This window comes from Lepus europaeus, chromosome 19 (genome assembly GCF_033115175.1).
Source record: "Lepus europaeus isolate LE1 chromosome 19, mLepTim1.pri, whole genome shotgun sequence".
Taxonomy (NCBI): Eukaryota; Metazoa; Chordata; class Mammalia; order Lagomorpha; family Leporidae; genus Lepus; species Lepus europaeus.
Window position 1 is genome coordinate 17,924,501 of NC_084845.1, and position 24,970 is coordinate 17,949,470.

At 56.0% G+C, this 24,970-nt stretch overlaps 1 protein-coding gene across 1 annotated transcript in view; it reads left to right on the plus strand.

The window, feature by feature from the left end:
- Positions 1-24,970, plus strand: part of ANKRD27 (ankyrin repeat domain 27) — a 53,382-nt gene that overhangs the window by 20,185 nt on the left and 8,227 nt on the right. The window contains 22 exon segments of the mRNA XM_062175789.1: positions 788-944; positions 1,592-1,746; positions 2,175-2,234; positions 2,323-2,376; positions 2,468-2,533; positions 2,624-2,700; positions 3,288-3,409; positions 4,294-4,372; positions 4,881-4,992; positions 4,994-5,014; positions 8,186-8,278; positions 10,703-10,830; positions 10,943-11,025; positions 12,495-12,610; positions 13,291-13,383; positions 15,356-15,553; positions 17,243-17,302; positions 17,392-17,511; positions 18,427-18,471; positions 20,102-20,224; positions 23,277-23,474; positions 24,143-24,262. Coding sequence (XP_062031773.1) covers positions 788-944; positions 1,592-1,746; positions 2,175-2,234; positions 2,323-2,376; positions 2,468-2,533; positions 2,624-2,700; positions 3,288-3,409; positions 4,294-4,372; positions 4,881-4,992; positions 4,994-5,014; positions 8,186-8,278; positions 10,703-10,830; positions 10,943-11,025; positions 12,495-12,610; positions 13,291-13,383; positions 15,356-15,553; positions 17,243-17,302; positions 17,392-17,511; positions 18,427-18,471; positions 20,102-20,224; positions 23,277-23,474; positions 24,143-24,262 — 2,280 coding nt within the window.

Consider the following 24,970-nt stretch of genomic DNA (forward strand, 5'->3'; position numbering starts at 1 on the left):
TGTCGCCAGTGATGGCGAGTTGTCTTGGTCAGTGTTAACTTTGGGATATGCATTTAAACTTTTTTTTTTTTTCTTTAATGGAGTCATGTAGGTTCTGAGAGAGGGATGTTTTGTTTGCAGTCAGGCCTGGCCTGGTTCCCCCACAATCCACACACTTATTGAGGGAGCCGGGCTACACTGCCCTCCTTGCTAGGGCTGGTGCTGTGGTTTGAGCCCTTGGGCCCGTAGCTCGGCAGCTGAGGCCATTGGACTCGGTGGTGGGGGCCAGGAGGGTGGGGTGTCCAAGAGGTCTGCTGGTGGGGGGTGGGGTCAGCAGCCCTGTGGCTCTCCAGGCGTGACACTGTTCTGCTTAGGATCTGCTTACCACGAGCCATTGGTCGCCAGTGAGTAGGTTCTCTCTGGATACCCAGTCTGCAAAGTGTGTCTGGGCTGCCGCAGCCAGGGCATCCGAGCCATGGCCAGAGTGAGCTGGATGTGGGCAGCAGGGGTGCGGGGAGGCTGGCCACAGGGCACAGGCATCACTTTGATGCCTCATTCAAACAGGAGAGCCTTCTTGGTTTTTCCCCCAAGGGCACAGGATTTTTTCTAGTCCAGAAATAACCTAGTGCTTTTTCCATTGCAACATTTGAGTCTCCCAGAGAACAAAGTGGGAGAGTGTGCCCCAAGCAAAGCCAAATTGGGGTGAAGGCGGGCAGGCTCTAGCTAAGGTGGTGGCCTGGGAGGCGCTCAGTGGTCCCTCCCTACCCCACCCCCAGCTGCTGGTGCACTGACAGCTTTCTTGTTGCAGGCTGTCTTCATACAAGGGAACAGGATCAAATTAGGGGCGGGCTTTGCCTCTCTGCTCTCGGTGCCCATTCTCTTTGAAGAAACTTTCTACAACGAGAAGGAAGAGAGTTTCAGCATCTTGTGTATAGCCCATCCTTTGGAAAAGAGAGAGAGCTCAGGTAGGAGACATGTGTTGGCTGAACTGTTTCCTGACCACAGAGTTTAAAAGTTACGAGTCGCAGAAAATCCTCAGGAGCCTGCTAGAAACCTGCCTACTACTTACAGTGCTCAGTCATCCCGAGCTGAGGGGGCCTGGACGGGGCTGCCGTGTATGGTTGTAGAGGTTGGATATTGCCCAGTTCCAAGGGGCACCATTCACATACGCCTTGGTGCTCCTGTGGTACCTGTGATGTGATGACGCAAAGGGACAGCCTTGGCTTTGTCTCTGGGTCTCAGCTGTCCCAGTGTGATCACCCACCGCGCCCCACAGCTGTGCCTCTTTGGGGGTCCGTTATTTTTAGAGTAGTAATTCTGCAGCTGCCCCAGGAAATTGAGGTCACACCTGGTGTGCACAGTGCACTCAAGTTCTCACCTGAGCCTCGCCTGTCACACACTCAGGTCCAGATCCATGGCGCCTGTCCCAGGGAGAGGCCTGGAGCAGACGCTGCTCCCTGGGTCCCAGGCCATCCTGCAACCAAGCTGTTTTCTGACAGTACCCTACGATCAGGATGCTGCCCTATCCACCCTTGTGCCCTGGCCCCCGTGGGAGCAGGACGAGGCTGGGGCGCTCCCTTCCTCCCGGCCTGACCGCCCATCTCTCTTTCAGAGGAGCCTCCAGTGCCCTCAGATCCCTTCTCCCTGAAAACCATCGAGGACGTCAGAGAGTTCTTGGGAAGACACTCTGAGAAGTTTGACAGGAACATCGCCTCTTTCCACCGGGCGTGCCGGGAGTGCGAGAGGAAGAGCCTCCGTCACCACATAGTCAGTAGCCGTGTCGTGCTGTGCCGGGCGGGCCTGCCGCAGGCTGCTGCAGGTCCCGGCACCCTCTCTGCTTACTCTGAGCCTCCCCTGGGTGCTGCCTCCACTGCTGGGAGTTTTGCTTTAAATGTTTTTCTCTGATGGCAACCGTAGCCTAAGGCACTGCAGAGCATTTGAAAACCGTGAAGTATAAAAATGCGTAGTGTTACCATCTGTGTGTTAATCCCCGAGGGGAGTTTCTGCCAACTTCTAATGCATAATATACCTTAAAAAAAAAAAAAAGTGGAAAAGTCCTCGCGTATCTGACTTGATAAAGCTTGCCTTAGCCCCGGAAGCTGTTCACGCGGGAAGCGCAGTGTGGGTGACGCCGAGGTTTGTGTGCCGTGGCCTCGGACGGTAAGGGCGGTGCCCCCCCCTGCTCTGTTGCACAGGACTCGGTGAACGCGCTCTACACCAAATGCCTGCAGCAGCTCCTGCGGGACTCCCACCTGGTGAGCGAGCGGAGGACCTCCTTCCCAGAGCCGGTGGCGCTTGCCCATGCCAGGCCCGGCCCTCTAACTGTGCTTCTCTTGTCTCTAGAAAATGCTTGCCAAGCAGGAGGCCCAGATGAACCTGATGAAGCAGGCAGTGGAGGTGAGGAGGGGGAGGGCGGCAGCAGCCGGGGCCCCCCAGCCCCACCCCACGCGCCTGGCGCCTCCTGACCCGGGCTCTGCCGTTTTCCCAGATGTACGTCCACCATGAGATTTATGATCTGATCTTTAAGTACGTGGGGACCGTAGAGGCGAGCGAGGTAGGTGCCGAGTCACCTTCGTGCAGGGTGGAAGCCCCCTCCCGTGCTTTCTGATGAGAAAGTTGAAGCCACGTTGAAATCTGTTGTTAGGATGCCGCCTTTAACAAAATCACAAGAAGCCTTCAAGATCTTCAGCAAAAAGACATAGGTGTGAAGCCCGAGTTCAGGTAAGGGTGTGCTCGGGGCCCGGGGCGCCGTCTGTGTCCTCACGGCACACCAGTGGGAGCCGGCCGGTGCTGTGGAGCAGTGTGGTCACTCACGACCAGAGAAGGCAGCCCGCGGTGGGGGGCCCAGTGACTGCCCCTGCACCCATGGGCCAGCGTGCCAGCCGCGCGGGAGCTAAAGGGCAGGGAGTTTTGAGCAGCCGGTCTGCACGTGGCACCTAACTTGTCCTGCTGGGCCGTGTGTGCAGGATGTGGCTCCACACCTGCCCATCAGAGGGAACCCCGCCACGCAGGCACATTTAAGTTTCCTTGGGGCACACAAATGTCTGAAGTACCCAAGTCCCTCTGGAGCTAAGGACTTTTTTTCCCACCCCACAATTCTGCCACCTAAGCAGCTTGAATGGGGTTTAAAGCTGTCCTGTTGTGCCTTGGGTCACATTACTTCTCGGTACCTGTTTTTGTTCTTCATTACCATGTCTGTTGTGAGAAGTGCATGAACCCGAGGTCCATTGTTGGGTCAGGGAGGGAGGGCCCTCCCCCTCCCCCTCCCGCCGCCCTCTGAAGTTGTCACTTTCCGAATGGTCTTACAGCTTCAACATCCCTCGTGCCAAGAGAGAGCTGGCCCAGCTGAACAGATGCACCTCCCCTCACCAGAAGCTGCTGTGCCTGCGCAGGGTAGTGCAGCTCATCACTCAGTCTCCCAGCCAGCGAGGTTGGTGCTGGGGCGGGGGTCTCGCAGGGGACGAGTGCAAGTCAGCACGCAGGGCTCCTGCAGACAGGGCCATGTTGAATGCATTGCGGTGCGGTGTCCCAGCGTCTGTTCTGAGGAGCAGGTGCTTAGTGACGGGGTGGGGGAGCCAGGCCAGGCGTGATCAGGGCAAGGAGATAGTGACGGGGCAGCAGGCTCAGAAAGGAGCCACGCCGGTGACACGTACAGGGGTAAGCTCGTCAGGTTGTCCCCTCCAGTCTTTATAGTATAAAAAGTAAAACAAAACAAGCTGAGAAGTAATTCATGAGGAGAAGGCAGGTCTGTGGTATAGATGGAGGATGATGCTCATGGTGTGAGGGAAGTGCACAGGTGTGTGCGAGTGGCAGGGGGTGTGCAGGGGATGATGGGTGTGTGTGTGTGACTGTGTGATGGTGAGTTCCTGGCCTGTCCCCGCAAGGGTGCACAGGAAGCCACTGGGTGGCTTCCACTGGGGGAGCGTTTCCACTTCCCTCTTTTGTATTTGCATTTTTAAACCTGGGAATGGATTATTTAAACTTTCAAACTGAAAAAAAAAAAAAATAGAGTGATGCTTCACGTAGACGTTAGACTCCACACAGTGACCTTGAGACTAGAGAGGCTTTGGCGATGGCTCTGCCCCCGCCTCCCTGGCTGCCCATAACTGCCCAGTCTGCATGGAATGACCTTCTTTCACATATGTTCCAAAGATGTGGGTTTTCCCTGTGAGGGAGGTGGTGCAGTTCATTGCTGCCTGCTGTGTAGCCTGACTGGAGTGTGGTTTTGTGGTTTGGGTGTTCATGGGGAGCTGGTGCACTTGCCGGTCCACTGGAGTCTCAGGATGACTCTGAACTTGTGTTTCCCCCTTGCAGTTAACTTGGAGACCATGTGTGCTGACGATCTGCTGTCCGTCCTGTTATATTTGCTTGTGAAAACAGACATCCCTAACTGGTAATGATTTCTGTCGAAATGCTCTTTTGAAATGGCAGCACTGGGCCGTGCAGCCTCAGTGCAGCCTGGGAAGAGCCTCCTTGACTGTGTGCGTCCTAGGGACCTCCCTCCCTTCCTCCTGCAGGGATGGCTGTCCTTCCACTCACACACCGGGGAACTGAGGCCCAGAGGGCGTCCCCTTCTCGTTCCAGGTGGTGCACCTGGCTGGGGGCTGAGCAGGAGGTTAATTCCAGTTTTTTTCTGACCCAGAGCCCATTCTCTTTCCACAGGAACCCACAGCTTGCCTGACAGCGACAAGCTTTCTAGACACTAGCCTATTCTGGGGAAGTAACACGTGGTTTCACTCATTTTCCTAATTGCACACACTCTCCATAGAGCTGGAGGAGGCAGCACCCTGGGTGGACTGACTGACCGCAGGTGTTCGACCAGTCGCCCACGCCAGTAGCGCTGTTTTTGCGGAAGTGTCGGTTGGTATCCAACAGTTGAAACCGTCTTCTTCTTTTGTCAGGATGGCAAATCTGAGTTACATCAAAAACTTCCGGTTTAGCAGCTCAGCAAAGGATGAGCTGGGCTACTGCCTGACGTCGGTGGAGGCAGCGATCGAGTACATCCGGCGAGGAAAGCCTCTCCGCCAAGCCACCTGTGAGCCGCACCCCTGCGCTGCCCCCGGGATAGGGTTCCAGGCTGCGGGGCTCCCGAGTGGTCTCTCCAGAGTGAGGCCCACCCTCAGCTGCGTGGGGGCTGTGAGGCCTGAAGACCACGCAGCAAACTGAGCAGCGAGCTCCTGGTTGATCGCTGTCCCTGGGATTCACACCCTTAACGCCCTGCTTCCTGGAGCCCTGGAAGCCAGAGTGGAGATCTGGCTTTCTTGGTGATGGTAGGCCAGAAGCGACTGATTATCCACAGGTGCAGGTTTAGGACTCAGTGGCTGTGTTACTGTGTTCTTGGCTGTCTGGTTGGTGAGCTTTGGCTAAGAGGAGGAGATAGTGCTTTTAGGGCTTGTGGGATCTTAAAGCAAGATTGCATTGCTGGCCTCTTTCACTACACACCAGCCAGCAACACCTGCTGGCGCTCACAGAAATCACAGAGTTGAAGTCGGCAAGGTGAAGAGTCCTGAGACTGGACCATAGGTTTGCCCTCATTTTCTGCTGCAGCTGAAGCACCTCGACAGTGGTGTGAGCTGTCCGGGCGGGAGCACTCGGGTGAAGGCAGGGCCCCGAGCTCACTCATTGTGAACGTTCACATTTTCCAGCCTTGTCCCCATCCGCGTCTATTTTACATAACTGAAAGTGTAACATGTTTTTCCCTGAAAGAAGAGCTTATGTTTTTTACAGATTAAAACACTAGTGTTTGCTTATAAACAGCAGTTGCAGTTCGTAAAGTTGCAGTGAATGTGACAACAGCACATAGACTCAGTAGCCAGGGATGACTTGGTCTTTTTCTTTGCCCACACAGTTGCATTTTTAACCAAAATTCGGGGTCGGCCTGCCTGTGTTGGCACCTAACCTGACAGTATTGCAGGGGCTCATGACGAGTGAAGATCTGCTCTCGGCTGGGGTCTGATCTGATCCCCGAGTCACGTGGAACTCAGCGTGGTCCATCCCATCTCCGGTGTACGTGGCCGTGGCTCTGCTGCCTTGTTTATTTGTGGATGTGGCGAGAGATCGCGTAACGTTCTAGGATGTGTGCAGGCGTGGCTCTGCGTGACGCCTGTGTGCAGAATCATGTCCACAGCTGGGGAATAAGGGTTCTTAGTGTGAATTGTTTTCTGTGAGGCTCTGAGGACCTGTGCCGCTCTCGGGGGAGTTGTCCATGGCTGCCCTGCCCCTCGTTCCTTCCAATGGGTCTGAGAATTCCCCCTCTTCCTGGCTCCTCGGCCCCACAGAGGAATCAGCCTCATGCTCCTTGTTGGCGACACCCGGAGGGAGGTGTCCACCCCCCTGCCCTTGGCGTGGCCATCCTGCTTGCTTGCATTCTGTGGCACTCAGGCAGGTGGGGCCATGTGCACAGATTCCCATGAACATTTGAAGACACCTCATGAGCATGGATTTCAAAATGATGCAGCCAAATGAACTCACCTTCTAATTCCGTTTTGCCATGGGCTTCCCGATGGATCCTTGCATCGGAAGCACCGTGTGACACCAGTGCCCTTGCTTGCTCCTCCTGTGTCCCTCTCCTGGGTGTCTCTGGTTCTGGGCCCTCTGGTGTATCCTGTAAGGAAGCCTCCAGGGATGGTGTTCAGCTGGGGTAGGCAAGGGAGAAACAAGAGACCTCTCTTGTCTGCGGTGTCTGGCCCTTCCCTGCCTTCCTGCTTGGATATTGTCTGTTAGGCGCCGGGACAAGTTGTGCATCCCTGTGGTGGTCGATGTAGTCCCTGCCTAGCGTGTTGAGGAGGCAGGCCTGGGATGAGCTGCCGGCCTGTCGTGGACAGAGTGCATCTTGTGGGCCCGCTGGTCTTTGGCGACACCGGTGTGTGCTTTCGTCTGTGATAACGGCAGCTGTCCCAGTTGCACACAGGCTTGTCTTAGGGGGGACGTCCCATTTAGGAGTGCGTGAAGCCAGTGCTGGGTGTAGGTGTTGCTTCCTGGAAAAGGAGTCTGCACAGAGGGCAAGGGTTCTGGAAAGTTATTAGGGGCTAAATGTTAGGAAATCAATTTAGGTTTCACTCTTGACTCTTTGTGCACTGAAGTTTCACACTTGAGATGACCACGAACCCTCCTTTCATCCGTGCCACCGCGATGGCTCCGGGTGGGGGTCAGTGCGACTCCCACTCTGGGTGGGGAGCGCAGGGAGGCCTTGCCTGCCTTCCCCTGCTGCCCCTTCCCAGCGGGGTGCTGACAGATGCCCGGCCCTCCTCATCGCTCGGCCTTCGCTGGAGACTCAGTCAGGGAAGACCTGCCTGCCCTTGATGGGGCCGCCCCGAGCCGAGGCAGGAGCGTCTCTGAGGTTCTCCAGCCCTAAGCCGCTAAGGTGTAAGCCACTGCGTCAAGCAGATTGAGAGCTTTATATAGCGCAGGGCTGCGGGGGTGGAACTGGCTCTCACTATGACATCATGGTGCTCTCTGTAGGGCCAACCAGGGGCAGTGGCCCCAGGAATGGCTCTGTCCTCAGCCCGACCTCTAAGTCAGGGCTCAGGGGCTGTACGAACAGGGGTGCCCCACGATTTCCGCAGGGTTTGGTGAGTTCCTCGGATGCACGGCAGGGAAGAAATCCCCTTGACTTCCCACCAGGAATCTTTCTAGAAAGTTACCTTGTCATTCAGTGATTTAGTCCAGGTGCTCAAGTGAGCATTGCAATATCTTGCTAGAAGTTACTTCAGGTAAGGATTAGACTTTGGTAATGTGGACAGCTGAATGTACCAAGTGGGGTGGATCCTGGAACAGGAGGATTTGACAACAGGATTTGAATCTCCTGGTGTGGCATTCCCCCAGTGTCTTCTGGGACCTGGGCGTGTGTCGCCTGCTCTTGGATGGAGTTTCTGGGCTGTACTCACTATGGCGCTGGTTGGCACTGGGAAGGAGGCACCAGCCTGCCCCATGCCTCTCCTCGTGTGCAGGGCCACGCAGGTGTTAGGGCAGAGGCTTGAGAAGGGAGGCGGCCAGGTGATGGCCTGAGCCTGCTGCATTCCACACACCCCGGGGAACATCTCCAGAGCTGCCACTTCCAGAGAGCCCTGAACCTGCCTGGTGGGGGTGGGGGGTCCATGCATGCCAGGTGTCGGGGGGGAGCGGCTGCCATCCTGGCCCCTTGCTGAGGTGCGAGGCTGGGCATGTGCCCTGACACCTCACGCCCCCGGTCTGGGCTTTCCTGCAGGAGTCGGAGGGGTTTGGTGACAGACTGTTCCTTAAGCAGAGAATGAGCTTACTGTCGCAGATGACTTCCACTCCCATCGACTGCCTGTTCAAGGTGAGACCCCAGGGTGACCGCGTGGACGCCGGCGTTCGTTTTGGGCCCAGGGTGGGTGCTGGGAATGCCGAGGTTTTAAATTTGGAATCGGCGTGTCTTCCCACTTCCCACGATGCCCTTGGTGCTGGGCAGTGCACTGAGGACTCAGGGCTTGGCGCCTTCTCCTGGTTTGGTGAAGTTCGCTCCGGTGGCCCTGGCCGAGGAGCTGCAGGCTGCAGATGGCTGTGTGTGTGTGTGCCGCGCACTCAGGGCCTGATTCCTTGGTGAGTTGGTTACCTGTCAGTGGAGGCAGCTAAGGTACTCACTGACCAGCTTGGGCCATCCCTCGTACTGCAGGCGGCCACTCTCCCTTCAGAGAGCTCAGGGGCCTCCTTGGGAGGGAGGCCAGAGTCTGGCTCACGGCTGGCAGCTGCACTCCCCCTTGGTGACGGCTAATTACCTAATTACCGTGCCGGCGACAGCGACAGGCAGCGCTGGAGCCGAATGCCAACCCCAGGCTGGAAGCAGCACTTGGGTGGTGAGGGCAGATCCCCTTGGAGAGCCTACTGATGCTGCCAGGCTTTGTGGAGCCCGAGTGGGTTCCATGGAGGGAGCGCCTCCGGGAGTCACAGGGCCTGAGCTCTGCTGGGTTCTCTGTTAATGAGGGCTCCTGCTGATCACAGCTGTTCTCTTTTCCGGATGCTGAGGCTATTAGAATAGAAGAAGGGAGCTGGCGCGTGGCCTAGCTCTGCCTCGCAGGCATGCCTGCAACCCATGTTGGAGTGCCTGAGTTCCGGTCTTGGCCCCACTCCTGATACCAGCTTCCTGTTGATGCACACCCCAGAGACAGCAGTGATGGCTCTAGGAGCTGGGTCCTTGCCAGCCACATGAGAGGCCCGGATTGAGTTCCTGGCTGTTGTGAGTACTTGGCAGGTGAACTAGCAGATGAGATTCTCCCTCCCTCTCTTCTCTTGCAAATAAATAAAATAAAGACATAGGCAGGTGCTGTGGCATAGTAGGTTAAACCTCCGCCTGCAGCACCGGCATCCCATATGGACACCAGTGTGGGTCCCGGCTGCCCCACTTCTGGTCTAGCTCCCTGCTGATGGCCTGGGAGAGCAGCAGAGGACGGCTCTGAAAGAAGTTCCTGGCTCCTGGCTTTGGGTCGGCCCAGCTCCGGCCTTCACAGCCGTCTGGGGAGTGAAGCAGCAGATGGACAACCTCTCTCTGTGTCTTTCCCTCTCTGTGTCTGTAACTCTGGCTCTCAAATAAATAAGTAACTTTAAAAAAAAAAAGAAGACATAAGAATTTTAGGGGTAGGTGTTGTCTCATATCTCCTGTAACTCTGCCTTTCATATAAATAAAATAACTTTTTAAAAATGAAATAAAAATTTTAAACAATAGATGATGAATATTTCATGACACATGAAAGTTTAAAAAAAAAAAAAAAGGTGTAAGAGGACTAGGCCTTGAGAGGTCAGAGCCCATGCTAAAGTTCAGAGATACGTTCCCCGCGCCCTATTCCTACTGCTTTGCATGTTCCCTCCCCCCCCTTTGAAAGGCACAGAGAGAGGGAGAGAGAGCTGCCATCACTGGTTCCTAGTTCACTCTCCAGATGCCTGCAACAGCCAGGAGTGGGCCAGGCCAAAGCCAGGAAACTCCATGAGGTCTGCTGTGCATGTGCCGAGAACCCAAACACGTGAGCGTCAGCACTGCCCCACAGGATGGGCATCGGCAGAAAGCAGGAGCTGGGTGCCGGGCTGAGAGTGGAACCCTGCCCTCCAGTATGGGCCGTGGCCTCCTAAATGGTGGCTTCACTGCCAGGCCACGTGCCTGCCCCTGTTTATTTGTTTATTTTTTAAATTATGGGAGATTGCTGACATTTGTGAAACGAGCAGCCTGCTGTGCAGCCGTCCCCAGTCTGGTTTCACCTAGTCCCCACCTTCTTATCCCATTCACCTGGATTGCTTTGAAGCAGGTGTCCAAGAGCTGATCATGTCGTAAATAAAAACATAGATGCGGCCGGCGCCGTGGCTCAATAGGCTAATCCTCCGCCTGAGGCGCCGGCACACTGGGTTCTATTTCCAGTTGGGGCGCCGGATTCTGTCCCAGTTGCTCCTCTTCCAGGCCAGCTCTCTGCTGTGGCCCAGGAGTGCAGTGGAGGATGGCCTAGGTCCTTGGGCCCTGCACCTGCATGGGAGACCAGGAGAAGCACCTAGCTCCTGGCTTTGGATTGGCGTGGTGCGCCAGCAGCCATTGGAGGGTGAACCAATGGCAAAGGAAGACCTTTCTCTCTGTCTCTTTCTCTCACTGTCCACTCTGCCTGTCCAAAAAAAAAAAAACAACAAAAATGCATGTTCCTACGAGGACTCTGAAAAAATTCATGCTTTCATAACGCACTGACGGTTCCTTCGTACGGACGGTGTTCTGGGTGTCGTTTTCTAGCACATCGCATCAGGCGACCAGAAGGAAGTGGAAAGGCTCCTGAGCCAGGAAGACCACGACAGAGACGCCACCCAGACCATGTGCCACCCGCTGTGCTTCTGCGACGACTGCGAGAAGCTCGTGTCCGGGTAAGGGCGAGCCATGGGGCCCTGCAGCGTGAGCGCACTCGTCCCCGCCCCGGTGAGCGGCGTGGCCAGGCCGTGCCGGGGGTGGTTCCTCCATGTCTCCACTCTGTTTCAGGAGGCTGAACGATCCCTCCATTGTCACTCCGTTCTCCAGAGATGACAGGGGCCACACGCCCCTGCACGTGGCCGCCCTCTGTGGTACGTGGTCTCTGGGGTCGTCAAGCACAGTGATGGTGCCTGGCTGATGGGGGGAGGTGCGGTGAAGCAGGTGAAGTGGGCCTACTCCTCAAGGGCTGGAAACAGAAGAATGGCAATTTTTTTTTTTTAAGATTTATTTATTTATTTGAAAGTCAGAGTTACACAGAGAAGGAGAGGCAAAGAAAGAGAGGTCTTCCACCCACTGTTCACTACCCAATTGGCCAAAACAGCTAGAGCTGTGCTGATCCAAAGCCAGGAGTCAGGAGCTTCTTCCAGGTCTCCCACACAGGTACAGGGGCCCGGGGACTTGGGCCATCTTCTGCTGCTTTCCAAGGCCACAGCAGAGAGCTGGATCAGAAGTGGAGCAGCTGGGTCTCGAACCGATGCCCATATAGGATGCCGGCGCTGCAGGCGGCAGCCTTACCTGCTACACCACAGTGCCGGCCCCAAGAACAGCAGATTTTCCACAGGCCTGCATGGCCACCGTGCTGCCTCCTGGGCTTGAAGAGCCCGAGTCTATGGTTCCTACCTGGGCTGGCAAGGGAAGGCTTGACTCCAACTCAGAGAACAGCCTCAGAATTGTCAGGGAGAGGTTCCTTTTTAAAAAAGTTTTAAGTTTTATTTTATTTTATTTGAAAGGCAGAAATACATACGCATGCGTACACACACACACGCACAGTCTCCTGTCGGTTCACTCTCCAAATTTCCACAGCAGTTGAGGCTGGGCCAGGCTGAAGTTGGTCTCCCATGTGGGTGGTAGAGACCCATCTACTTGAGCCATTCCCTGCTGCCTCGGGGTAAGCATTAGCAGGAATCTGGAATTGGGAGTAGAACCAGGACTGGAGCCCAGGCACGGCAATGTGAGGTACAGGTGTCCCACAGCACCAGATGCCTGCCCCAGCTGGGGGTTCCTGTAGCCTCGTCTTTACCCAGCACTTTGACTGTTTTTGAAAAGTGCACCTTCAAGGTAGAAAACACGAATTCCTCCAGTGTCACCAGCCACCCTCCTCTCTCTAAGGAAGTTTGATTCCCAAGTGTCAGGAATCCCTGTGCACTGATGTATACAGTAGGTGACCTGTGTGGGCTCGCACTGTTCTGAACTGGGCGGTTTTCCACTCGGGGACCTACGGAGACATTTCTCCTCATCAGTATTTTCTTAAATGGCCGCATAATGCTCCATCCTGTGAATCGGCCAACCCCAGAATCTTCTGTGATGCCTGTGGCTCTTTGCCATTCCTTTTATTTCGGAGAGCTGGGCCCGAGCCAGGTCCCCTGCCAGGGCCACCCAAATGTTCCAGGTGTGCACAGCCTGGCGTGATGCCTGCTCTGGTTCATCTCCGCAGAACAGACAGCTCCTGGTGTGTTTCATGCCAGGGAAGGAGGGGTAAAACAGTGTGGTTTGTTTCACAGCTGGGCTCTGGGCTGCCCGGGCTCCTTCCTTCTTCCTTGTGAATCCTTGTGTTCTGCAGGGCAGGCCTCCCTCATTGACCTCCTGGTTTCCAAGGGCGCCGCGGTCAATGCCACAGACTACCACGGGGCGACGCCGCTGCACCTGGCGTGTCAGAAGGGCTGTCAGAGCGTGACGGTGAGTGGGCTGGCCGGGCCCCCCTCCCACGCTGTGCTACCTCTGTGGGAGGCTCTGCCACAGCAGCGCCCTGGGAGCTGCGAGCCTCAGCTGCCTCCCAGAGTCCATCGCACGAGGTTGTTAGGTTTACATTTGAGACCTCCTCATCGTGTAAGAGAGAAAAAGTCCCTCGTGGATGATTTTCTCCTTTTCTCTCCACTCTTGTAAGACAGGGAGGATGAGGTCAGCGGTACAATTTTAATAGAGGTACAGGCTGAGCATCCTCTATCCTAAATCCTGGCACCAGACGTGTACTGGATTTCAGGTTTTTCTGGGTTTTGGAACATTTGCATACACACGGTGGGATAGCTGGGGGCAGGGACCCACATCTGTATGCCTTACTCACAGGCTGAAGGTAATTGCAATGGTTCTGGTGCTGGCCGTGTTTTGACGGCAATGTGAGGTCAAGTGTGGCATTTTCCACTTGTGGCATCTTGTTAGCACTCGAGGTTTCCTACATGGGGCGTTTCAGTGTTGGATTTTGGGTTGGGGCTGCTCAAGCTGTGTAAGGGGATGAGGTTGGAGAAGGGAACGAGTGATGCCTCCCTCGTGAGACTCACGGCCGTGCCTCCCGGGGCAGCTGTGCGTGCTGTGTGCGTGTTTGCTGCGGGTCTCACCCTCCCTCTTCTCTCCTTGGGAAGCTGCTGCTGTTGCACTACAAGGCCAGCGCCGACACCCAGGACAACAACGGCAACACCCCTCTCCACCTGGCCTGCACCTACGGCCATGAGGACGTGAGTGGCACTTGCTGGTCCCCAGTCACTGTCCCCCCACCCCACCCCCACTCGTGGAGAAATGTGGATTTCTGATTAGCTTAATGGTGGTTTTTTGTTGTTGTTTATCTTGTTTTGTTTTGGTTAATTTAAGATTTGTTTATTTATTTGAGGGGCAGACTTAGAGAGAGAGGCACACAGAGAGAGGTCTTCCATCCACTGGTTCACTCCCCAAATGGCCACAACAGTTGAAGCTGGGCCTGATCCGAAGTCAGGAGCCAGAAGCTGCTTCTAGGTCTCCACATGGGTGCAGGGGCCCAAAGCACTTGGGCCATCTTCTGCCGCTTTCCCAGGCACATGAGCAGGGAGCTGGGTCGGAAGTGGGGCAGCTGGGACTTGAACTGCACTCATATGGGATGCTGGTACCATAGGTTAAGGCTTTACTCACTGTGCCACAGCACCAGCCCCTATTTATTTATTTGGGAGGTAAAAAGAGGGATGGAGGGAAGGAGGGCAATCGAGAGAGAGAGAGAGAGAGAGAGCACCTGTGTGTGAGGGTGCACACTCCCATCCACCTGTTCATTCCTAAAATGCCTGCAGTGGAGCTGGGAACTGAATCCAGGTCTCTCAGGTGGTGGCAAGGAGCCAGGACCTGCACTGTCTCCCAGATTGCTCATCAGCAGGGATCTAGAGCCAGAGTGTGGTCAGGACACAGATTCAGGCACCTTGAGGACATGGGTGTCCCGACTGGCGCCTTAACCTCCAGGGCAAGTGCCTGCCTCTAGTGCTAATGCTGCATTTCTGTTTTGATGATTATTGGAACACTGGGGAGGTAATTTGTGAAAGCTGAAAACATTTTAAAATGTATTATAGCTGCTTGTATTGAAGTAACAAATCTGAAACTTAATTGCTCAGTAACTGGTCTTGAAATTAAATCATTTCCATTCATTGCTGCCACCATCTGGTTCTTACCTTTGTACATGTTCATTTCTCTTCACTGACTGTTTCACTGTGTGTGTGTGACTTTTCCTACCTACTCTCCATGCCGCTTCTCTCCATAGGTGCTTACACAGATTCACACCTAGGCTGGGTAGGTGGTCGATGTACAAAAATGGGCTCACACCCCATGCTTGTCCTAGCCTGGGACCACATTGTGGGAATGCTCCAGGCGAGCCAGTGTAGGTCCAGCCCCTTCTTAACAGCTGTGCAGTGATCTATCATGGGTGCTGTGCCAGGGTCTCCCAAGACCAGGGTCAGTGATTGGCTGGGAGGACTCATGAGACCAGCGCATCACTGCGCCCACAGCTGTGAGTTGTTAAAGTGGAAGGCTGCAGAGCAAAAGCCTCCAAGGGAAAAGGCACATGGAGCAAGTCAAGGAAACCGGGTGAGCTCCCAGCAGTCCCCGGCCATAGAGTCACCAGGATGTGTGTGCTGCTTCCCTGCAGAGTGCGTTGTGACTGCACGTAGGAAGCATGGCCTCCCAGGGGCGCACCTTAGAGACCCGGGCCCACGCTTCTGCTGAGGCTTGTCAGGGAAGCACCCTGTGCCCAGCGTGTGCCCAAGTGCCTGCTCCCAAAAGGCGAGCATGCATTCGACCTCAGCCGCCTTGCCATGCAGAGCTGTGGAGGCCCAGTGAGGGAACTATGGGAACAGTCCCCAAACCCAAGTGCCCAGGGACATTGCAGGCCAGGGGACAGTCCTGCACGCGGGCCCTCTAGGGGATGGCGGCCTCAGGCTGCTCTGGCAACCGGCTGTGTACGGAGACGTCATTTTTGTTTTTTTTACCATTTCTCATTGAGTGGCACTTGGATCCTTTTTAAAAGTAGCAGTCAGGTAGTGTGGCCCTCTTGAGTCCCAAGTATGTCTCGCTACACACTGCTTGGGGGTGGCACCTTGGCCGACCTGGGAAATGGGCTGAGGGCTAGGAGACAGCGCAGACGTGGCCGAGGGCTGGCAGGTTCTTAAGTGGGCCCGCGTCCTGGTTTCTCTGCAGTGCGTGAAGGCTTTGGTCTACTATGACGCGCAGTCACGCAGACTAGACATCGGCAACGAGAAGGGAGACACCCCCCTGCACATAGCTGCACGCTGGGGCTACCAGGGCATCATAGAGACACTGCTGCAAAACGGAGCCCCCACCGACGCCCAGAACAGACTGCGAGAGACGCCGCTCACCTGTGCCTTAAACTCCAAGGTAGCTCTTCCCTCTCCGGCCACAGCGTGACCTTGCCAAAATCCATGTTCTCAGGCTGGCCTTGAGGGACAAATGGCATCTGTGCCTGAGGGTGGAGCTTGGCCCCCACCGTCTCAGCTGCATCTGGGAGCTCGCTGCTAATGGGTTTTACTTATTTATATTGTCTGCAGCCTCGGAGTGCCGGTGATCTCCCAGCACACGGGGTGGGTGGCGAGGGGACAGCGGCTCCGCACGAGGAAGGAGGCTGTGGGGATGGGGACTGAAGGCAGAGTGTGCCAGAGCCCTGTGTTCCCAGCGCTTCTTGGGCGCCACGAGCTTTGTTCTCGTTCAATTCTGAACGTCATTGCGTGTAGCTTTCTCTCACAAGTGATCTGAAACCTCTCCCTGGGTGTAATTTCTGGAAACACAGTTCTGCAACCTGAAGGGCAAGGGCAGGGGCAGGGGAGCGGCTCTGGTGGGTGCAGGGCCCCTGAGAGACGCAGGCTCCCCCGCCCCTCGCTGCTGTCACAGGCACCCCAGCATCACATCGGCGATTCTGTCTAAAGCAGGTCTCTAACTCCTCCTGTTCACGGGCCTGACTCTCTGCTTTATAGATTTTTTTAAAAGCTTTATTTTATTTATTTGAAAGGCAGGGCAACAGAGAGATCTTCCATCTGCTAGTTTTGCCCCCCCCTCCCCGCCCCCCATGGCTGCAACAGCTGGAGCTAGGCCAGATTGAGGCTGGGAGTCTGAAGCTCTAGCCTTGTCTCCTGTGTGGGTGGCAGGAGCCCAAGCCCTTGGGCCATCTTCCACTGCCTTCCCAGGTGCAGCAGCAAGGAGCTAGGGCACGAGCAGATCTGCTGGGACTCAAACCAGCACTCCAGCAGGGGGTGCTGCGTCGCGGGCTGCGGCTTAGCCCTCTGCACCGACGCGGGCTCCCGTGTTTCACTTTCACTGCATCCCTTGGATGATTTCCAGCTCTCTTCTAGGGAGTTATTCCAGCTTGGTCACCATCTAAATCTGGGAGCGTTATAGTTTCTTTCTCAAAAAAAAAAAAAAAAAAAAAGCCTGCTATATTGAGATGTGACTGATCTAGAAAAAGTTGTGCATATTTAATTTATGCAAATGGATGAGTTTAGAGTCAAGTGTGTTCCCATGAAGCCATCCCCGCTGTCTACGCACACCCAACACCCTGTCTCCTGTGCTCCTTGTCTACCCTGTGTGTGTGTAGGGGGTGACAGCACTTAGCAAAAGGCCCACAGGAGCACACTTTACCCTTCCCCTGCACCCAGCGGTCCCAGCCACGTTGCCCAGAACCCCTAGCTGAGCCTGGCCACCCTTGCCTGGGACAGAGCTGGCTCCAGCCAGAGCCAGGGGACCCCTGCAGAGGGAAGGTGCAGGCCCCTTCTTGGCTAGGCCCTGAGCTTTCCTGCACAGACCCGTGGGTTCCAGAAATCTCACACTCATGTATGTGGACAGGCCTGGGTGCCGTGGAGGCCCCGTCTGTGCCTGGGCTTCTCCTGCCCTCAGAGCCCTGGAGGAGCCCTGCTCCATCCTGAGTGGGTTCCCGCCCACTGGGGTCTTGGTTCCTCTGCGGGGCTGTGGCCGCCCCGCAGGACGTCACGCCCTTGCTGTGCGGCTGTTGAGGACGGGGAGGAGTAGGTGGTGCTGCTTGCTGCTGCCCTTCCCGTGTCCCCTTTGTCCACCTAGATTCTGGCCATCCTGGAGGCCCGTCAGCCATCCTTCGACAGGCGGCAGAAGTCCGCTGAGGTGAGTGAGCTCCCTGGGACCGAGGGCCTCTCCGCTGGTCCTCGAGCGTGTGGGTCACTCCTCGTCCCCCTCGTCTGGCTCCGCTGCAGGGCCCCGAGCAGTCGCCTCCACGCTCCGGGGACTCCATCAGCCAGGGCTCCTCCAGCTCCAGCTTCTCGTCGGCGTCAGCGAGCTCCAGGCAGGAGGAGGCCAAGAAGGACTACAGAGAGGTGAGGCTTCCCCATGGAAGGCAGGGGACGACGTGCGGCCCTGCTGTCGCGGCGGCCAGTTCAAGGGCTGCCTGGTCAGCTGCGCCCCAGTTGCTGGGGCAGCTGCGTCTCTGAGCGCTCTGTACTCGTGCTGCCTTCCATGGTCCGTTCCCTAAGCAGCTCTTGGCTGGGTGTGGCGTGCGTGTGTTTCAGAGGGGGTGAGGGGGGTGGGGCGCAGGAATCTTCTGTGGGTCCCCGACTTCAGATCTGTAAGAGTGTGTTCTCTGCCCTCCACCTTCCACCCCCACAGCATTCCAGTCAGTAACCGTTAGTAACTCTCACTTCTTGCAAAGTCTGTGCCAGCATTGACCTGCGAGCACACACTGCATTTTGTAAAAACCTCATTTAGCTTAGAGTCTGTTTGAGTGTCAGCTTGTTGATCGGTCACTGGGCAGTGTGGCCACACCACGCAGGGTGGGTCCTCACGGGGTTGACCCTAGTGTCTCTCTCCTTCGACCCCTGAGCTGTGGCCTGCTCTCGGAGAGCCCGATCAATGCAGCACCACAGCAAGGCAGGCCAGGGGACATGGCCTGCAGTGACGGGGACCTGAAACCTTCATGGGATGGGAGGGGTGGCCGCCCGCGTGGCCCTGTCCCCTGGATCACGAGTGCTGAGCTGACCCCTTCATCGTCCCACGTGAGTAATGCTCACGCACCCTAGATCTCAAGTGACAGCCAGTCTTCTGCATGCTAGCAGCCTCCTGGGATGTGCCGGCTGAGCAGGTGTAGGAATATGTTTGAAAGACACTAAATGAGATACTTAAATGCCACAAACGAAGAGACTCGTGAGAGCTGCTAGGGTTGCAGAGGGTTTGTGTTTCCATTAGTATTTCATTACTAAAATCACGTTTCTGACATTCCGCTTCTTTTACTTAAGGTAGAAAAACTTCTAAGAGCGGTAGCCGATGGCGATCTGGAAATGGTGAGTTTTGGGTTCCCGCAGCTGCCCTCGTGTGCTTTCACACGGAAGGTGGCGCCTCCGAGGAGCACGTGCTGCCGGGGGACTGGCAGGAGGGTCGTGAGCATGGTCCGAGTGCTTTGGCCGTTCTTGTTGCAGGAGTGTGGTGAGAGGTTGGCAGGTATACCGGCCAAGTGCAGGGGCTCAGAGCCAGGCCCTTGAGCCAGAGAGCAAGGCAGGTAGCCGGTTGTGAGAGCGGGCAGGGCTATAAGGAGACGGAGGGTGGTGGAGGCAAGGGCAGAGACCACCAGTGTTGGCGTGGACCTGCAGCAGCAGTGGGCAGGGCCGAGTGGATGAGAGGAGTTGGCACCTGGAGAGGGTGTCGCTGCTTGAGGGACTGCATCTGTCCGCACCATCACTGCTGGGTGGTGGACACACCTGATAGGCTTAAGTGGGCAGGGAGGCAGCCCACGTGAGGTTCCTGTGCATGGTTTCCCAGGCTGGCCTGTGGAGGAGCCCTGAGTCAGTTGTATGCACAGAAATCACTGGGATATCAGGAATCTGAATGTCATTGTCACTGCATTGCCCAGAGGCCCCTGTTGGTCCATCAAGTTGATGTGTGGTTCCTGAGGCTGGGGGAAGTCTGGCTGATGCTGGGTTGCTCCTCATGAGACCAGCCCCAGGAGGACCCAGTGTTCTTTGGGGGCTTCCCTGGTGGAAGGCCTTGGCACCATGTGTGTGGGGAAGCAATGGCTGTCCCGTGCCCTGATGTCTGCACTTCCTCCTACTGGGGACCAACAGGCAGGGAGCCAAGGGCGCTCACAAAGGGACCAAGCAGAGACCAACTACCCAGTGCCTGGAGTCCACACCTAAACCGCAGGTGCCACCTGCCCCTCACTCCCCAGCTCACCTGTCCTCTGTGCTCCGTGGCCCTGCTCTGCAGGGAGTGTCCCGGGGAGGAGGGTCAGTCGTCTGGGCTGTGGAAGGGCCTGAGCTGGGAGCGCTGGCAGTCGGTGGCTGTCCCCAGTGCCCTGCGTCACGCCTGGCTGCTCGACACTTAGAGCCAGGTCTAGACACATGTTTTGTTTTTGTTTCTCAAATTGCGTGTTCTGAAAACAAGTCTTTGCTAGGACATACATTCGGGCTGTTTGGAGTTCTTTTCCATGCTTCCGTGCATGGCTGGTGCATTGCAGTGGAAGGAGCCCCAGCATGGAGTTGGGGACCTTGTGTGTGCTTAGCCGGGCGCCCTTGGAGCAGCTGTTGGCCATTCGGTGTGCTTCTGTCAGCTGAGAGGGCAGAGGCTGGCACAAGCGTCCGAGCAGGTCCCACGGGAGGCCCGGGGTGTTGGCTGTCACTGCGGCCGCCCTGCCTGCCCTTTGTAAGGTAGAAGAAAGTTCCCTCTGACGTCAGTCAGCTGTGACAGTGGCCGCCTCGGCTCTCTGGGTCCCCACTAGGAGGACCTAGGAGGGCCTGAGCTCAGCCGCACCTGGCGTCCACAGGGTAGCAGACGTCGTGGAAATGGCTCCGTGGCTGAGGAAGGAATGAAGGAGCATGTGCGCGCGCGTGTGTGTGTGCACGTGCATGTCTGTGGAAGACACTGCGGCCTGCCCGGGGCGAATGCTGAGTTCCTGTTTCTCCCCGCTCTTCACCCCAGGTGCGTTACCTTTTGGAGTGGACAGAGGAGGACCTGGATGAGGCGGAGGGTGCCGGCAGCGCCGCGGATCTCGAATTCTGCCACCCGCTGTGCCAGTGCCCCAAGTGTGCTCCAGCTCAGAAGGTTCGGCTTCGCGGCTGCTGCTGCTGCTGGCGGTGGTGGGCGGGGGGGAGGCACGTGCGTCTCTCCCTCGGGAAAGCTCTGGGCTCCTCAGCCACATCCTCACTGCGTGCCTGTTAACAGGCAGCCCGGGAGCTGCCGTGGGGAGTCCTTATTAGCCCAGGCTGGAGAGAAGCCACCGTGAGTAAGGATCCTGCTGTGGAAGCTGCTTGTACATTTCCTAGTTAAGTCCTTGATGCAGTTCGAGGTAACTTCTGTCGAGGTGTGAGATGCCGGTTGAGCTTCATCTTGCCTGTTTCTTCTGCCCGCTGGTGCCCACTTGGTGCAGCAGTGCTTGTTGGAAAGGCTGCCCCTCCCCCGCTGACCTGCCCGGGGCCTCAGTGGACCCTGGATCGCGTGGGTCTGTCTCCGGGCTCTACGTCCCCCCACTGCTACGTCCTGCCTGTCTTAATTCCTGTCTCTGGAGAGGCAGCTTTGATCCGGGGAGGGTGGCTGACTCCTCCCAAGTCATTCCTCTCTGCCAGGATGGTGTGAGCTGTTCCCGCGCCTGTGCCTTGTCATACATACTTTATTGTTATTGACTACGCTGGTTAGTTCATTTAGGGGCGCCACAGAGGGAGCTCCATGCGCTGGTCACCCCTCAGACATCCACATCAGCCGGGCTGAAGCCCGCGGCCGGGCATGCAATCCAGGTCTCTCCCATGTGGGTGGTAGGAGCCCAGTTGCTTGAGCTATCATGGCTGCCTCCAATGGTCTGGGTTAGCAGGAAGCTGGAGTCAGGAGCTGCCCATCCCAGGTACCCTGCTGTGGGATGCAGGGATCTCAACCACGAAATGCCTGCTCCTCCCATTTAAGTTTTAGAGTAACTTTGTGTCTGAAGAAACACTTGCTGGGATTTTCGTAGGAATTACATTAAAACTATGGATCCGGTGCTGCCAATGTGGTGTAGCAGGTTAAGCCAGCGCCAGAAACACCGGCACCAGCATCCCATATGAGCATTGGTACAAGTCCCGACTGCCCCACTTCCAATCCAGCTTCTTGCTAATGTGCCTGGGAAGGCAGTGGAAGATGGCCCAAGGATTTGGGCCACTGCCACTCACACAGGAGACCCAAATAGAGTTCCAGGCTCCTGGCTTCAGCCTGGCTAATCCAAGCTATTGTGGCCATTTAGGGAGTGAACCAGCAAATGGAAGATATCTCTCTCTCTTTCTCTCTCTGTCACCTCCCAGCTCTCCCCGAACCCTGTCTCTCCCTGTCATTTGCCTTTCAAATAAATAAATCTTCAGACAAACTATAGATCAATTTGGGTAGAAATAACTTCTTTGTATATTGTCTTCAGTGAAGTAGTCCACTGTGCAAGTATTTCAGTCCTCTCTGGTGTCTTTCATCAACATTTTGTGGTTTTTAGCATACAGAGTCTGTGTTTTGTGAAGTATTTCATTTTCTTTTGAGCAGCTGTAAATTGTGTGGTGTACACAGTGTGTCCTTGTGTGTTAGCTGTCTCACTATGGATGCACATGTCCCATACTAGGAAAATGAATTTAACTTTCCCAAACGGATAGACTGGTATTTTCCTTGAATTGCAAAATAATGATACCTTGCTTAAAAAAAAAAAAAAAAAAAAAAAAGCTTTGCTATGGAGCCAGTGCTGTGCTGGGTTGCTCCGCTGATTGGCGATGCTGCCTTCCCATGTCGGTGCCGGTTGAGTTCCGGTCACTCTGCTTCTGATCCAGCTCCTGGCTAATGTAACGGGGGAAGCAGCAGATGATGACTGGATGACTTGAGTGCCTGCCAGCCATGTGGGAGGCCCAGGGGGGGCTCCTGGCGGCTGCCTTTCCCCTGGCCCTGCCCTGACTGTTTTGGGTGTTTGGGGAGTGAACCAGCAGATGGAAAATATCTCTGCGTGTGTCTCCTCTCTTTCTCTGTCACTCTGCCTTTCAAATAAGTAGCTAAATCTTTTTTAAAAATGAATTAGTTCAGGGCTGGCTCTGTGGTGTAGCGGGTAAACGCCAGCATCCCATTTGGGCACCGTTTCGCGGCCTGGCTGCTCCTATTCCAATCCAGCTCTCTGCTGTGGTCTGGGAGGGCAGTGGAGGATGGACAAGTGCTTGGGCCCATGCACCCCCGTGGGAGACCTGGAAGAAGCTCCTGGCTTCAGATCACCCCAGCTGCAGTTGTTGTGGCCACTTGGGGAGTGAACCAGTGGATGGAGGACCTTTCTGTCTCTCCCTCTGTCTATAGCTCTATCTCTCAAATGAATAAATATTTAAAAAATTTTAAAAATGAATTAGTTCATGTTTTATAGACTTTTATGTAAACAAGATCATATTTTACACACACACACACACACACACAAACACACTTGTGTTGAGTTAAGCATTATGCCAAATGCCTGCCCCTTATTTTTTTATTTTTAAAATTTTTATCTATTTGAGAGGCAGAGAGACAAAAAAGACAGAGCTCCCGTCTGCTGGCTCACTCCCCAAGTGCCTGCAGCTGCGGGCTGAGGTCAGGAGCTGGGAACTCAATCCAATTCTTCCATGTGGGTGTTAGGGACCCACCTGCTTCAGCCACAGAACGCTGCCTCCCAGCATCTGCCCTGGGGGAAGCTTGGCTCGGGAGCCAGGTCCCGGCACTGGCCCAGGCACTGGCCCAGGCACTCGGACTTGGGTCAGCTGACCAAAAGCCCGCCCCTGGTGAGGCACCTCGACTTTTGTATTTGCTGTGAGGTAAGGATTGACATAGAGTGTTTCCACCTATGGCTGTCCAGTCATTTCAGGACCATTTGTTGACCAGCCTTGGTTTCCAGGGAATTGTCCAGCATTCCAGCATGCTAGTGCAGTCTGCAGGGGGCTGCTTTGCCGCACGTGGAAGCCCGTCATCGGCTGGGACGAACCTTTCTAAACTAGGGGTTCACCTGGGCGCTGTGAGAGTCTGGGTCCCACTGGGCGCTCCAGTTTTGTACAGGGAGCTGTTGGACAGATGAGTCTGGTTCCTTCGGCCTGATTTCCTGAATACTGATGACATTTCTGTTTCTGTCTTGTGCCCCCTCTAGAAGCTGGCAAAGGTTCCCGCCAGTGGGCTTGGTGTGAACGTGACCAACCAGGATGGCTGCTCCCCGCTGCACGTCGCCGCCCTGCACGGTCGGGCGGACCTCGTGCCCCTTCTGTTGAAGCACGGTGCCTATGTCGGCGCCAGCACTGCGAGCCAGGCCACCCCCCTGCACCTGGCCTGCCAGAAGGGCCACTTCCAGGCACGGGCTCTGCCCCCGGGGGGTGGCTGGCCCAGGGCATGGGCACACTTCCTCCCCCAGCACCTGGCACAGCCCTCCACCAGAGGTGAAGAGATCGGTGCTCCCTGGGAGAGCCAGCTCCCTTCCTGTGTCGTCATTCACCTCTGACCCCAGCGAGAGCTGGCTCCTGTGCTTGGGGTTGATCATCAAGGGCCCTACCCAGAGTCCTCTACTCCTGCCAGACAGTTTAGTACAGTCGGGGCACCATAGAATAAATAATTTTTGAATGATGAACTTTTAGAAAATGGTCTTTGTGTGTATGCCTGCGTTTTCCTCTGTCAGAGTTTTGAAGAGAGGGACTGTCATTCAGGTCTCCCATCTCATAAACACCCAGCACAGCGCTTGGAGCGTCAGCTTCCTAATCTGTGAAATGGGTCCTATTCCCACCTCTGCAGAGCGTGGGTGCGGAGATGAAACGAAAGCTTGAGTGCCCGGCGGAGCCCACGCCCGCGTTTACCCTCGGCCTCCAGCCGCCTCCTTTCCCACAGGCGAGGCCCCGTGCAGAGAGCCTTCCCCGTAAGCCTGGAGAAACGTCAGCAGGGTCCCAAGTTAGAGGAGTTCCCCCACCCAGCCCCCACCCCCGGCTGCCGCGCGTTCCCCTTGGAGTTGAGACTTCTTGTCTGGTCCAGGTGGTGAAGTATCTGTTGGATTCTCACGCAAAACCCAACACGAAGGACGGAAGTGGGAACACGCCCCTCATCTATGCCTCTTCTGGCGGCCATCATGAAGTCGTGGCGCTGCTGCTGCAGGTAAGGGCCCCCCCCAGCCCTGCCGGCTGAGGCTCCTGCCAGTGCCGGGGGTGCCGAGCTGGGACGGGGCTCGTGAACACGATCCGCTCACCGTTCTCCGATGGGCCTGGGCTGGCGCCTCAGCGTCAGCACTGCTCTGTTGGGGACGCAGACACTGCTGTGGCTGAAGGCCGGGGCCTCACCTTGTTTCCTCTGGGGGTGCTGTGACCTGAAGCGTGGGTTGCCAGTGCTCCTTTTTCTTCCTCTTCCTTTTTATTTGCAAGGCAGAGTTAGACACACACACACTTAGAGAGAGAGAGAGAGAGAGCGAGCGAGTGCTTCCGTCCATTGGTTCACTACCCAGATGGCTGCAATGGCTGGGCCTGGGCCAGGCCAAAGCCAGGAGCCTGGAGCTTCATCCAGGCTCTCTGGCAGGGTGCAAGCAGCTAGGCCATTAGCAGGGAGCTGGATGAGAAGAGGAGCAGCCGGGACACAAATTAGCGTCGCAAGTGGTGGCTTTACCCTTACACCACAGCTCCAGCCCCCCCACTTCTTTTTTTTTTTTTTTTTTAAAGATTTATTTATTGGGGCTGGTGGGTTAACGCCATGGCCTGAAGTGCCGGCATCTCATAGCTGCTGGTTCGAGACCCGGCTGCTCTACTTCCTGTCCAGCTCTCTGTTGTGGCCTGGGAAAGCAGATGACCCAAGTCCTTGGGCCCCTGTACCCGC